The sequence below is a fragment of the Dendroctonus ponderosae genome, unplaced genomic scaffold (genome assembly GCF_020466585.1).
Source record: "Dendroctonus ponderosae isolate FM_Combo_2020 unplaced genomic scaffold, Dpon_F_20191213v2 Dpon_F_20191213_1, whole genome shotgun sequence".
Taxonomy (NCBI): domain Eukaryota; kingdom Metazoa; phylum Arthropoda; class Insecta; order Coleoptera; family Curculionidae; genus Dendroctonus; species Dendroctonus ponderosae.
Window position 1 is genome coordinate 38,934,962 of NW_026017110.1, and position 13,352 is coordinate 38,948,313.

General features: G+C 35.0%; 2 protein-coding genes and 1 long non-coding RNA gene across 7 annotated transcripts in view; 1 reads left to right on the plus strand and 2 right to left on the minus strand.

The window, feature by feature from the left end:
• The window catches only part of LOC109540373 (RNA-binding protein Musashi homolog 2), a 220,508-nt gene extending 216,625 nt beyond the window's left edge, over nucleotides 1-3,883 (plus strand). For all 5 annotated transcript variants that reach the window (XM_048661741.1, XM_048661742.1, XM_048661738.1 and 2 more), the window contains one exon: nucleotides 923-3,883. In XM_048661741.1, the coding sequence (XP_048517698.1) occupies nucleotides 923-1,166 (244 nt within the window). In that variant the 3' untranslated portion in view covers nucleotides 1,167-3,883. The remainder of the gene's footprint in view (nucleotides 1-922) is intronic.
• A 2,518-nt stretch (nucleotides 3,884-6,401) lies between these two features.
• LOC125505844 lies at nucleotides 6,402-8,958 on the minus strand. The gene is made up of 3 exons (XR_007282465.1): nucleotides 8,548-8,958; nucleotides 7,880-8,001; nucleotides 6,402-6,740 (listed from the first exon to the last, which is right to left on the minus strand). It is a non-coding gene; the product is annotated as an uncharacterized LOC125505844 (long non-coding RNA).
• A 97-nt stretch (nucleotides 8,959-9,055) lies between these two features.
• Nucleotides 9,056-10,630, minus strand: LOC125505843. The gene is made up of 2 exons (XM_048670579.1): nucleotides 10,386-10,630; nucleotides 9,056-9,914 (listed from the first exon to the last, which is right to left on the minus strand). The coding sequence occupies exons 1-2, from the start codon at nucleotides 10,542-10,544 to the stop codon at nucleotides 9,627-9,629; spliced, it is 447 nt and encodes a 148-aa protein (XP_048526536.1). The 5' UTR covers nucleotides 10,545-10,630; the 3' UTR covers nucleotides 9,056-9,626.
• Between the last annotated feature and the right edge of the window lie 2,722 nt (nucleotides 10,631-13,352).

Below are 13,352 nucleotides of genomic sequence, written 5' to 3' on the forward strand. Positions count from 1 at the left end.
TCTGGTTCATAATTATTTTCTTCTTGCAAATCATCATATATGCTTAAGGAAATTTGCAATTATTTTCCTCAGCAAAATGTTTGCCAATTTCTATGAATGAAATTTACTGCATCTAAGAGACTTATAGAAAATGTTTCATTTTTATCGGTTGCCTCTAACATTTTCTTAAGAAGAAGAAAAGTTTTTCTGTAATGATATTTTAGCGAATGCACAATCAATCATAAACCGAAACGTATTTTGATTAATAAATAGAGACAATAAATGACTGAAACCCAGGAATAAATTTGATTTTAGCGAATGTATTTATTACTCCTTGATCCATAAGTTGGCGCTTCGCACTTGATTTGTTCTGATTTAACATCTGGATGTTATAAACCATCGTCAAGTTCGTTATAAACGGAAAGTGAATATACTAACTACCCTAAAAAGACATCACTATATCCGAAAGTTTGTTATAAACAGGATCGTTATAACCAGTAAGAAATACGTTGGCCTGTATGGATGACGTTTCAATTAAAGAAAAAAAGTTAGTTTTAACCGAAAGTTCACTATAACCGGGTTCATTATAAGCGGAGTTTACTGTAGTTTGTAAGGTTTTAAAAATATTTTCAAATAAGCCAATTGTCGCCATCTCATGGTTGCTGCCATTCCCATGATGTTTGAAATTGTTTGCTGTAATGGTTCCCCTTGCATTTAAGTAGAGTGCTTGTTGTTGTGTTGTTGTCTTTGAACTTGGCTGTTGGCTTTGATAGCTTTAAAGGATCACTAAGGATAAACCTTATGTATTCGATGACTGTTTGAGAGGGTGATACCGTTGGATCCTAATGTTGAATTGTAGAGTTTCAAGAAATTTATGGGCCTTTTCCGTTATGTTTTTTTGGTGTGTGTGTTCAATATTTTAACTCAATTTTTATGTATTTAGGTACTCCCCCTACACAATACCAGGTATGAGTGCCGTTCACTCAGCTGCAGCAGCGGCTGCAGCTAGTTCGGCGAATGCATCGGGAGGAGCACCCGGACCAGCACCTGGCGGTCCTGGCGCTGCTGGTATGGCAGCTCAAATGCCACCCAGTCATTTCCAAGGATACAATCTGACAAATATAGATATGGCAAGTCTCCAGGGAATCGATTGGGGAGCGATGTATGGAATGGGCATGTATGTTTAAGACTTTGAGGTTTTCTCATTTCCTATTAGTAACTGTTATACGGAAAAGAAATGAACTATGGACGGGTTGTGTGTTCTATTTAAGTGTTCCTATAGTATTGGACATGTCATTTTTGCATTAATGTTCTGATTGAGGAAACAACCACCTCGAAATTTGTCAATGGCGGCAAACTGTGCCTACTTTTAGTAGTTAAGGATTTTAAGGTCGACTAGCGACCACTTAACCCTCTATTCTTAAGCAAAATAAACGAGGAATCTCATTTGCGAAATTGCTGTGAGCAGTTGAAAACTCATTGTTATTGCCGTTTGGCCCGCTCATCTGGCATTAAGCAATAACTCGCAATAATCAGTATTACTTTAAAAGCTACTTTTTTTCTACTTGAAAATATGAATTCCTTTTAATGGCAATAATAATTTACATGGTTCATAAATGAGGTTGTGGATCACGGTAGGTACTTAAACCCCGTTGCATACTTAAATGACTGAAATATTGCAGTACTGTTATGATAACTATATCATACTTTTAAATGATATTAAACGTAATTGTCGAACGATCTCACTCATATTGTTTAGGTTGTATTAGGGTATCCTCTTTTACTTTAATTAATTATATTATTCTTCATTTTCCTAAATTTTCGTTCTGGCAGTATTCCATTAAAATATTTCATATGCAATAAATTTTAATCTCAATTACACTAAGGACAAATAAATGTGGTTGTAATATAAGAATAAGCAGCTAGTTGCATTCCATAAAAGATATTAATAATTACAAGTAATTATATAAGTACTTTCGGGCATGAGGCGCGAGTTACTCGAACTAGTGATTAACAGCGGCTTTTTTTCTTAGTAAAAACAAACATATTGTTTAGTTTCACAGACTTTTCCTAGCATCAATAAGCAGTCGCCAAAGACTTGCCTAAAAACTACCGCAGGCTCCCTACATATAGGACGCTCTATTTACATACAGTTTATTTTTGTGTACTTTTAATCCATTGATAATTCACAATTTTTTTTTGATAAAATTATTTTCTTTTTAAACGAAATCGGTGGCAAAAGTTCTTAAAATATTGCATGAAATATCTTGTTTATTGCTCGAAAATTGAGAAACCAAATATAACCTTGCTATAAAATATAAATAATTTTTATTAAATGAAAAGTAATCAATAAAGTTTATATATGCCGTTGCGTGGCACAATTTACATAGTGGTAATGCCGTAAAATGCTATTTAATATATTTTTTTTAACATAAACACGATTGGGATAGTTTTGGTATCCTAGAAGCGATAGGGTTTGCGTGAAGAAAAAAATTAAATACGTTTGATCAACAAACAAGTGGGCCACAGAGCTTATACTGTCTGCGAGTAGTATACATTACCTCTAAAATTACATGCGTACTTTTTGGCGATCATTTTACCTAGTATTTCGTAGTTAGTTTTTTCTGTATATTGTTCGTTAGAGTGTAATAGATATATGTTTCTCTATTACTATTATAGAAACGTATATCTATTACACGATAATTGGACTTATACCCAAGCGTTATTACAAGGAAAACTGTTTAGGGAGCCTGCTTAACTTCAATGTTTCATCTCAACTATGTCTTCTTATTTTGCAACTCGATCTGCTCAAGAGATATTCGTAATTGTTAAAAGTAGTATTATTAGATATAACATTAGCAACAGTTATAGCTCAATATTTCATGCATAGTTTCATTGACATGTTGTTGTCGATATTTGTGATTTGCGGACCAACCGTCACGAGCTACAACTCGGCAGTTGTAGCGCATGCAAACTAAGAGCAATTGGGAACCGGTATCAACTGGGATATTTTAAAATAAATAGTGGACATTACATATGTACGTTTTACTGGAATTGTCATTGCCCATAGACTGTTTAGCTCCTAATAGTTATTCTATTTTTAGAGACCGATTTCAAATATTGACTTCTCATTGAGAGATCGATATCTCAAATACTCAGAGTAACTGTTGATCAGCGATTGACTAAGCCTTGTGATAGTTATTAGGCGGTCATAGGTCGTTTTATCTGAACCAAAAGGGGAAAGTGAAAATACATGAAGAAACACAATCCCTTTTTTTGTAAGAGCCATTTTCAACTTTCTCTTCCTTCAGTTAGTTGAAATTATTGAATTGGTTGTTCCAGGTCGTATTGTGATTCATCTATGTTTTATTTTTCCTAAGCGAAAGAAAGAGTTGAGGTCAGAGTGCCAAATATTTATTACAATAGTGTTACTTCATAATCGAATAACTTCGATGGAACATAATATGGCCAATTACACTCACAAGTATATTTGTAAAGTATTGGTCATTGTGTGCTGATGGAGTTAAAAAGCAATAAAAAATGTTTTGAAGGCAAAATGAACCCTCTATTTTTGTAACGATTATTAATTATGATACATAAACGCTTTTCTTTCAGGCAAAAGAGGGTGTTTCCAACAATTGAAATTAGAGTTTGAGAAAATGACGGTATCCTAGGTACTCATATTACCCCCCTAATGACTAACTTGTTACTTAGTTTGACCTAATGTTTAGCTGTTTGGCATATAATATCTTAAATATTATTGTAGTATTACAAGTATTGTGTAAGGATTTATAGTTATTAGTTCTTAGAGTAGTATGTATTTCCATGTGTAGTGTAGCGCGTCTTTGATGTCGCAAATGCACTTGTAGTTGAGCAGTTTCGAATAAAGTAGTTTCATAAAGTAGAATTTCTGCTTGTTCAACCCCTATTAATATGCTTTTTTACAGATTTTCTAACGACATTAATAAGGGCCTATTAATTTATTGGTGTTAATGGTTTCCTTTCGAAGGTTGAGCTCATACAATACTACACTTATTTAAATGAATTAACACCACTTCGTGAAGTAGGTCCTTATTTGATTTTTAACAACGTTCTGCTGTTTTCAACACCTCTGTCTTGATTTTATGTTTGTTTGTGATAATTAATTTTTACTGTATTATGCCTTTTTTTCACTAAATTTTGGTCTTTGTTACTAAGTGTACATACAGTTGTGGATCGATAGTACGTCTGACTAACCCGTAATCTTTTCACAGCTAGCTGGAGCTTTGATTTTAGAATCTCCAACGTCGAGGTGAAATTTGAGTACATCCCAAGAATGAAACTGTTACAATGTGTTTTTATTTTTTTTATAGATTTGCCAATCCACTTTTTCAAAAAAATACGCTTTACTAAGTAATAACGACTTTTTGGCATCGTCGGTTCGCGTGTATGAGCTAGTATGCGAATTGCATAAAAGGCGGCAGTTTGAAGTAGATCATGAACATTAGTACTCGATAATTTTTTCAACTTCTCTGTTGCCATGACTAATCTGTCTCATTTCCTTTGTGAAAACTTTTTACATCATGCAAGTAGGACAAATCATTTTAAGCCTTTTAAATCGGTTATAGTGATAATTTTGTCGGGTTTGGTATGACTGGACTAATCAGTACACGCATTATAGTGAGCCGAAGCGAGGCAGGCAATTACATTTTTTAATCGCGCCTCGTATCGCTGTCGCTTAAGGGTGAAGGGCCCGAATTCAAGATCACCATACTCATACGTAACTCATCTCAAATCCAACTCTCACGCATCTGCCACTCACGTCAGGGTGATATGAGTGGTCCCTGACTAAAGCCAACTGAATAACTTAATTCCGGTTTGATCAGTTCAGCTGTTAAGGGTGTTAGAAGGAAAAATTACGTTTATTAATTATATACAGGGTGGTTTTTCAGTGCGAGAGCGTCAATTATTTCCGTTGGTGTTGAACTTTCGAAAAATTGTTTCATATAAAAGTTAATTAGCACCTTACAAAATGTAGCAACTTTCGGAAATTTTTAAATAAAATAAATTATAATTTGAAAACGGTCGACTTCACAGCTTCAAGTGTAAATGCAAATTTGTAACTTTGTAAATTGTCTATCTAATGACGTATTAATATACAGGTACTTCCATTTGGAAAACAAAAGCTATATTGCGTTAAAAGTCCACATTGTTAACACCCTGTACAAAGGTCAACACCATCGGAAATAATGGACTCTATCGCACTAAAAAGCCACAATGGCAGAATGTTCGTATATCGTTCGTTCGTTGTTGGTTGGCGCTTCGGTCTGAGGAAAGCTTTTAGTTTCCTCCATAGTTATCGCTACGCGCCAGGCGGCTCCTCTAAGTACGAGATGATTGACGACGCACTTTTGAACGGATTGTTGTGGTTATTTACGCTACGTTTCCATCAAGTTATCGCCTTCTTAAATTTGACCAGTTCAACAAAGTTGATGCGATTTTATTTGCTCCTTTTCTCCGAGGTTGGTGTTTTCAAAACTACTTTTTCGATTAGAACAGCGGATCTTGTTGCATAGTTGAAACTCGCGAGGTTTTTTCGCAAGCACGAGTCACTTACGCAGGCCAGATTGAATAGTTTATCCGGAGTTCCGTTGTTGCCTTTCAACGTTTGCCTGAAGAAGTAAATCTGCAATGCTTGCAAAACTTTGGCTTCACATTTTGTTCCATCGTGGCTAAGCCCGACGAGCTCACCAGTTTCTAGCAATTTGCGGAGAAACCCTACTTATTTCTTGGGCAATTCGTATCAGTTTTACATCCAGAATCTTAAATTTTCTTACGGCGCTTCTTCTATAGAACCCCGTAGGTATACAGGGTGAGCTCTCCCAGAGATATGACCCCAATTTTGAACCACCCCGTATGTTTGCATGAAATCACATCTTTGTGCGTTTTCTGGGAAATGCTTTATACAAACGTTGCAATTAATAACCAATTTGTGGCCCATAAAGAGTGTAGATGCTTGATGCTTGAAACGAATTGACTGCATTGTTTTCTCTATGTTTAAATCACAATAAAAGTGCTCAATGTCATCGTTTATCGTTTTTTTTAAATAACTATCGCACATCACATAAGAATCGCACAAAACAATATAAATATTTTGGTGTAAACCACTTAAACTACACTAGAGCTAAAAAAAATAAATGGTGAACTTTTCCCAATAAACGACCATTTGAGCCTGCACCAAGCGGTAAATAGGTCAGAGGCTTATGCCCTGGTTTTGACTGGTTCCCGGGCGGTAGGAGGCCATTCATTGCGTATACCGCCACATAGAAATTAATGTACTTTATTGTACTTAAGTCCAATTCAATCTAATCACTCAAAACTTCCATCGGTTCTCCCCTTGAGTTGTAGGCAGCCCTAATTTTTACTATTCACAATGTCCGCAATATCCACATCATCCAGTTTTCCGGTCGACTCTAGCTTTTCGGCATGAGGGCCGAAGATGGGATGCGAACCATCGTCGGTGCGCTCGATTCTCCTAAATCCAAGCCAAATTTGAGCGTTCAAATAACGGGGGATTTGGGTAAAACATTCACCTTTTCACCATGTGATGGGGGTGGATTTGAGGTCGTAGGCCAGGGCGTCCGATGACAAAAGTGGTAATGCTGTATTTGGAGCCCAATTCGGCCGCCCGGTAGTCCCAAGAGAAGGCGTGGTGATAATTGTGCCAAGCCTCTCCAACGGAAACAAAGGCGTCGAAGCTCAATTCTACCGGTTTCAAATATCTGCAAAATACCATTGGGTTGATCAACGTGAGGCGCATTCAGCAAAGTTAAACCGAAATTATGTGGAGAATACAGTTGGTTTTGGTACGAAAAGAGTGCAGAGTTTCGCCTGCATGACTTTTGTTTCAAATGAATTTGTTGTGCCGATTTTTAATTTTTATTTTTCAGAAAGTAGAAATTTAGCAGAAAAACAATAGAGCGGTATTTTTGCCATCTGAATGAAGAATTGAAAAATATTTTTTGGTTGGCAAATATAAACAAAACTGCGTATTTTAGAAGAAAAACACGAAAGAGCGTTTTTTTTATTTCTTCTGTCATTCCTTCTCTGAACACCGCAAATCGCAATTAAATACTTCCCGGTCGAAGTCGCATATAGGCGCGTTGACAGAAGTCGTCTATGCCTGCGTGGAAATTACGGCCTACTACACCACAAATCGCCGGTTATATGCCAATAAATGATTTTTAAAATGTAATGCAATCGAGGTGAAAATTTTTCGTTTTTTCGACTTTCCTCAATTATTGTTTATTACCAAAATTATTATTGACCAGTTCCATTTCAGTAGATCCATTTTGATACGTTAATAACATTTTGATTTATGCTGATTTCGTTCTTATGGACGATTTAAATTTTAACATACACAAGGCGGCCAAAGTCGTCAGAAAATTTAACACTATGAACGATTTTGCAATCATGCTGCTGTTAGCAAGCTAGTAATTTAGATTAAATGTTTGATTTCTTTGGGATATATCGAATCTTTAGACTGCCGATTCACTATTTATTGTTGTTCACTTTTTGGTAGCATATTTAACTCGAAACTATAAATTTAGAAATCTTTTGATTCAATATACAAAACAATTTTTCAAAAATTAGCTTAAAAATTAAGTTGACTTTGCAGTTCGGACTCTGATGAAAATAATCTTAGGTAAAATTAATACAAATTATATTATGTACTACAAAGATTAGGAGCCAAATTATTAACTCCATATTTATCCATGACACATTCATTCATTCGTTCATGGATCATGAACATTTTACAGCATAATTGCATATCAGAACAATATGAAACAAATGCCTGACATGTTTCATTCACTTTTTCGAAAACTGAGTAGTAGAAGTGAGAAGTATCTCCTGTACTCACCCATATGACCGGTTTTTAAACTGTTAGTACTCATCAGGTGGTAAATCTTGTACTTCCTTGTGCTTTAAAGGCAAATTGATGAAGGAACCTGGGCGCGGTCCGGTGCAGTTGGCTTATATTATCTGTGCATAAAATTATGTCACTTTCCTACATCGTTGTATACTGATTTCAGGCGTTTTTTCGGTTGGGGTGCAGATGACAGACCAAAATCTGGTATCTTTACCAAGCTTTAAAATGTCTTATTTGTTTATAAAAGTACAAAATTTCTCTTCCAAAACCTTGAACTAAACGTTAATTTTCTGAATCTACAGAAAAAAAAACGAGCTCTTTTTGAGTTTGGGTAAAGAGCAGAAATTACAATAAAAAAATATGTATGTTCCATATCCATCATGTGATGTTTCACTTAACATTTTGACAATACTTTATCATCGACTTAATCTATTTATATAAGGCTTGTGTACCTATTTATATAGTCAACATAATTTACGAAAGTTCGTAATATTTTAGATATAAGATAGAATATGTGTTTTAGCCTGCAAATGTGTTCGTGCCGTAGACAAGTTTAGAAGATTTATTAGTGAAACGTTACTAGTTATCAAAACGTAGGTAGAAATGCTCTTAAAAGAAAGTTAGATTGTGTCTTGATTAGTACTTATAACTAAACATACCATCAACTATAAACCCCCTTATTGATCTATCGATCAAGAATTTGAATAGACTTAATAATTGCCTTGTCTTCCTGAAAAAATCACACGAAAAGTGATACGTACTAAATGTAACTATATGTGCGTTTCGGTTTGTTGAACTGGAATTAACGAATTAAGGTAAACATATATAAGCAATCATATACCTTATTTATTTCTAGTGATATTATCAAAATCTGTGATCGCAGTTATCATTGAAAATGATCTACATATTTATCAATCACTTTTCGAACGAAACATTCCGATATTGTATTCAGCCTTCTTAGCATCTTTTATGGTAATTAAATTTTATATCATAATAATGTTACGAAATAAGACCAACTCAAAATTACTATCTCTTAAGGCAAAATCAACGTCTAGCGTTCACGAAGTCTTTGTAATTATTTTAAAGTAGCGTTTTCCTGTATATATAAATATATATTTTATTAAGTATTACCATTATTGTACCAATTTGTAATGTACAAATTTTACCTAAGTATATGAATATTCTTATCTGAATAAATTATCTGAGTATAAATAAGTCGTGTCTTATTTACTTTATTAATAATTATATTAATATTTATGAATAATAGAGCAAATACCTGTGTCAATAATATCTATTAATTCTTGTAATTAGTAATTATGTAAATGGTCGGTAATTTTTACATATATGTATCTTCAGGAAAGTGTCCAATATTTGAAAATGCATGTATAGTCTATACCCGGGCTGCCCCATGAAGCGGTACTCTTACGCGGATATGTATAGTTGATCTTCGGCACTATGCCGGAGAGTTGAGCGTGCCGCCGTCGACCCGACAGCGACGGGTCTTTGATGCAAAGTTGTTCTTCGTTAGATGGAATCTCCGACGAGTCTCCCATAGAATTAGCATGCGCAATATCGCTATTCTGGTGGCTCCGCTAACCGTTTTTGCGGTGATATTATTCTCCTCTCAGGTGCCGTGTCTGTTGAGGTTGGCGACCACTATGGCTAATTCTCCTCTATGTTGGGCTCGATGGATCAGGGTATTACCATCCATGTTTGTCCAATCTCTTATGTTCCTCAGTCAGGACTTTTTCTTTCTCCCCATGCCTCGCTTACCCTCAATCTTTCCCTCTAGTACCACTTCTAGTTGTTCGGACTCCTCGTGCCGCATCAAATGTCCCAGATAGGCTGTTTTTCTTATCTTCATGATACTTGTTAACTGAGGATGGCGGGTATTCATTTTAGTTAAAACTGCCGCATTTGTTGTGTTGGTAGTCCATGGTATACGGAGCATTCGCCTGTATATCCACATTTCAAAGGCGTCCAATTTCCGGAGTTTTCCCAGCTTCACCGTCCATGTTTCACAGCCCTATAAGAACAGGGACCACACATATCACTTTACAGTTCTTAGTCATACCTCGAGGGATAAACCTGCATTTCACAGTGACATCATTAATTTACCGATAAAAGTTCTTAAATAAATCGTAAAATAACAAATTTTTCTTTAAAAAGCGGTGAAAGCCGTTATTAACGTTGAGAAAATCAACCAATTGATTCTGAAACCTCTTTTCTAACAATATTATGCAATAATAACTTTGTTTATTATTATTATTTCAACAACACATCATACATAAAACTTGAATTTTTCACCAAGTGACTGATTAATGGCAACGAAACATTTTACACAATTTTTGAGAAACCAAAGCGCGTTCTTAAATCGGCTTCAGTAAATTTCTCTAACGTATTTTCCATATCTCGAATATACCATATAGATAGATATACCAATATAGAATTATTATTTGAATTGCATATCACGCTTTTTGATGCCTTCTTTACATACCTTTGTGGTATGTTGAAATCTGCGTGCTACTGCAAATCTATGTACGACTGCTACTGGCGGCTTAACGCAAATTACTCCTTTAATGTAATTTAAACGTAAACAGTTTCGGTCGTGCGTTCCGACTTGGAAAGCGGCGCATCGAGTCGCAGCTAATGCCATTCAACTGGTAGACGGACCAGACAAATCGCAGTCGCAATTGCGAGTTTGGAAAAATTACTCGCTTTTTAGCGAATGAGAATGACAATTTAATTAAGAAGTGCGAAAATACCCATCGATTTATGATTACGAAGATAAAAATTTTTGAAGAAAAAGAAGATGGATGGAGAAAAATAGCCCCATCAATGGGAAAAAATGCTAAGTAAATTGTATTAGGATTTTTTAAAGGTATTGTTCTCCTTTTTTTATCTTCTAACAAAATAAAAAGTTGACAGTTTTAAAATGGTTAAAAGTTTGACATAGTCCATCTTTTCAACAGTTTTTCCTCAAATATATCTCGCGAATTGATCTCTTGAACTGATCTGTTGCGGCTATAAACGCATCACCCAAACGCAGCACCAAGTCGCAGTCGCCTATCTCACAACCGACACCGTAACTTAACACTGTACAATATATCGAGATCGTTATCTGTATATCTAAAACAAAAATAGTAGTACTATAATTAGAATATTCTGAAAACTTTATTAAAAAAAGTATATACAGGGTGGTTTTTCAGTGCGATAGAGTCCATTATTTCCGATGGTGTTGAACTTAGAAAAGCGAGGCAAGAGCAAAGTGTCCTTTTTAAATAGAACTACCCATTTTTCATTAGCTCATAGAATGCAGCTTGAAACGCTGCATGTGCACCGTAAATTGTTTTTTTCTTACTTGCGACGTTGGCAGATTATTGCCAATTTATTAAAATTTTGCTTAAAAACATAGTAACTAAAAATTCATTTTAGAAGCAAAAAAAAGCCATTAAATATACAAAAAATACGTCTTTCCAATCACCACAGATCCGTGAAGAATTCTATTGAACCAAAATATCAATACATTGTACAGGGTGTTAAAAATGTGGACTCCAATCTAAAACTTTTTAGCGCAATATAACTTTTGTTTTTCAAATGGAAGTAGCTGTATATTAATACGTCATTAGATAGACAATTTACAAAGTTACAAATTTGCATTTACACTGTAAGCTGTGAAGTCAACCGTTTTCAAAGTATAAATTATTTTATTTAAAAATTTCAAAAAGTTGTTACATTTTGTCGTGTACGTATCCATGTCGTATACGTGTTTCCATACTCTAATGTGAATATTGTGTGCTGGTTTGCTTGTTTCTCAATTATTGAAATTAAGATGGCTTATAAGTACTGTATGGTGCCACAGTGTACAAGTACTACTACGTCTGCACCAGGAAAAACATTTGTGAAAGTGCCATTGAATAAAAAAAAATGGAAATTGTGGTTGAAAGCAGCGCGGCGAAACTGCACCGATCTTTCTGCAAAAGTAACATCCATGCCTGTGAGGATCATTTCGATGTAATTTCGCATAAAAGCAATAATATTTATAGGGTTCATAACCCTGTGTGTTCGGTAGATTTAGGCTTCACATCTGCTTCATTATGTGCAATTTTTGTTTATTTTATTTCACAGTTTGAAAAATACATGGAAAATGTTATGGAGTTTAAAATGATGGGAGTTCAGAAAAGAATCAAAAAGATGTTGTTCCACATAAGTTTGTGTGCCAAAGGCAGAAAATGAAGTAGTGACGCTCCTGTACGAGCCGTATTTTTGAAACGTAATAGACTTAACATTATAAATGGCGCTTTAGACGCTTTAGATGCAAGATTATACCTGGGTATAAATAAAGCTTTATTTATGCTACTTAGAGAGACTACAAAATTGGGTCTTGTAAATATTTACCTAGTTCTTCAAAAAATGTGAATTCACAAAACTTGCTGAAATAGGTGATGATTTTGAATTTTCGGTAAGTACGAGTAGAATTTTTGCAAAATCCCTTCCATTAATTAGCGAGATGCTTAATAAAATTCATAATGAGAGATTAACGAGTTTAATAGTCTGGATGCCACTTAATAAAGTTAGAAAACATCTAAAACCTATACCTTTTCGTTATAAAGTAAAGTTTACGCCATAATCGATTGTTTAGAAATTTAAATTCAGAAGCCAGAAGATCCAGTCAAACAAGCTCTTACATGGTCAGAGTATCGATATCGTCAAACCCAGATGGCATAATAAATTATATTTATTATGACCTAAATGCAAGTGTACATTCTGCTAGTTACGGGTATATAACTAGCGTATGATTTGTGCCACTCTACGTCACAGCCAGTAAAACAACGTTCTCGCGTGACGTCATTTTACAAGCAAATCTGGTAACTTTCACACCCTTTTTTTGTATTAAAAGATAGTAGTAAGTAAGTAAAGTAAGTAAAGTTTTTAGAAATTTGCTTTAGGCATTCTTCTAAACAACCCTCACGCTATGTTTGGGAGAAGTTTCAACCTAAAAAATTTTTTGTGCAACGACCCTATTATGCGCGACAAAGGTAAGCGAGCCAAAAACTTATAATTAGTGTTCTTGCTATTTTAGTTAAGTTCTTATAGTTTTTTGTTCTTTCCGTTGCTTGTTGTGCCTTGCTGCTGCTTGTTTTTTTCGTTCATTCTGGGCAAACAATAAACGAAGGGAAATATGCTATTTCAGGGGAGTATTACCACAGCGTAAATATCATGATATATAAGCTGTGGTATTACCCTAAATAAGTATATGGCATCCCTCAGCGTGATAAACGTTCCGTTTACTTTTGATTTTTGGCGCATCCACCAACTTGTCCAATATGAAGAGACAGGGTAGTAATTTCCGTTCCGGGAGAATCTCCATAATTACCATTCGCTCGCAACTCGAGCGAATGGAGAGGGGATCTACGTCACAACAGAAAAAAAGATTAAATAAAAATAAATGCTTATTGCGCAA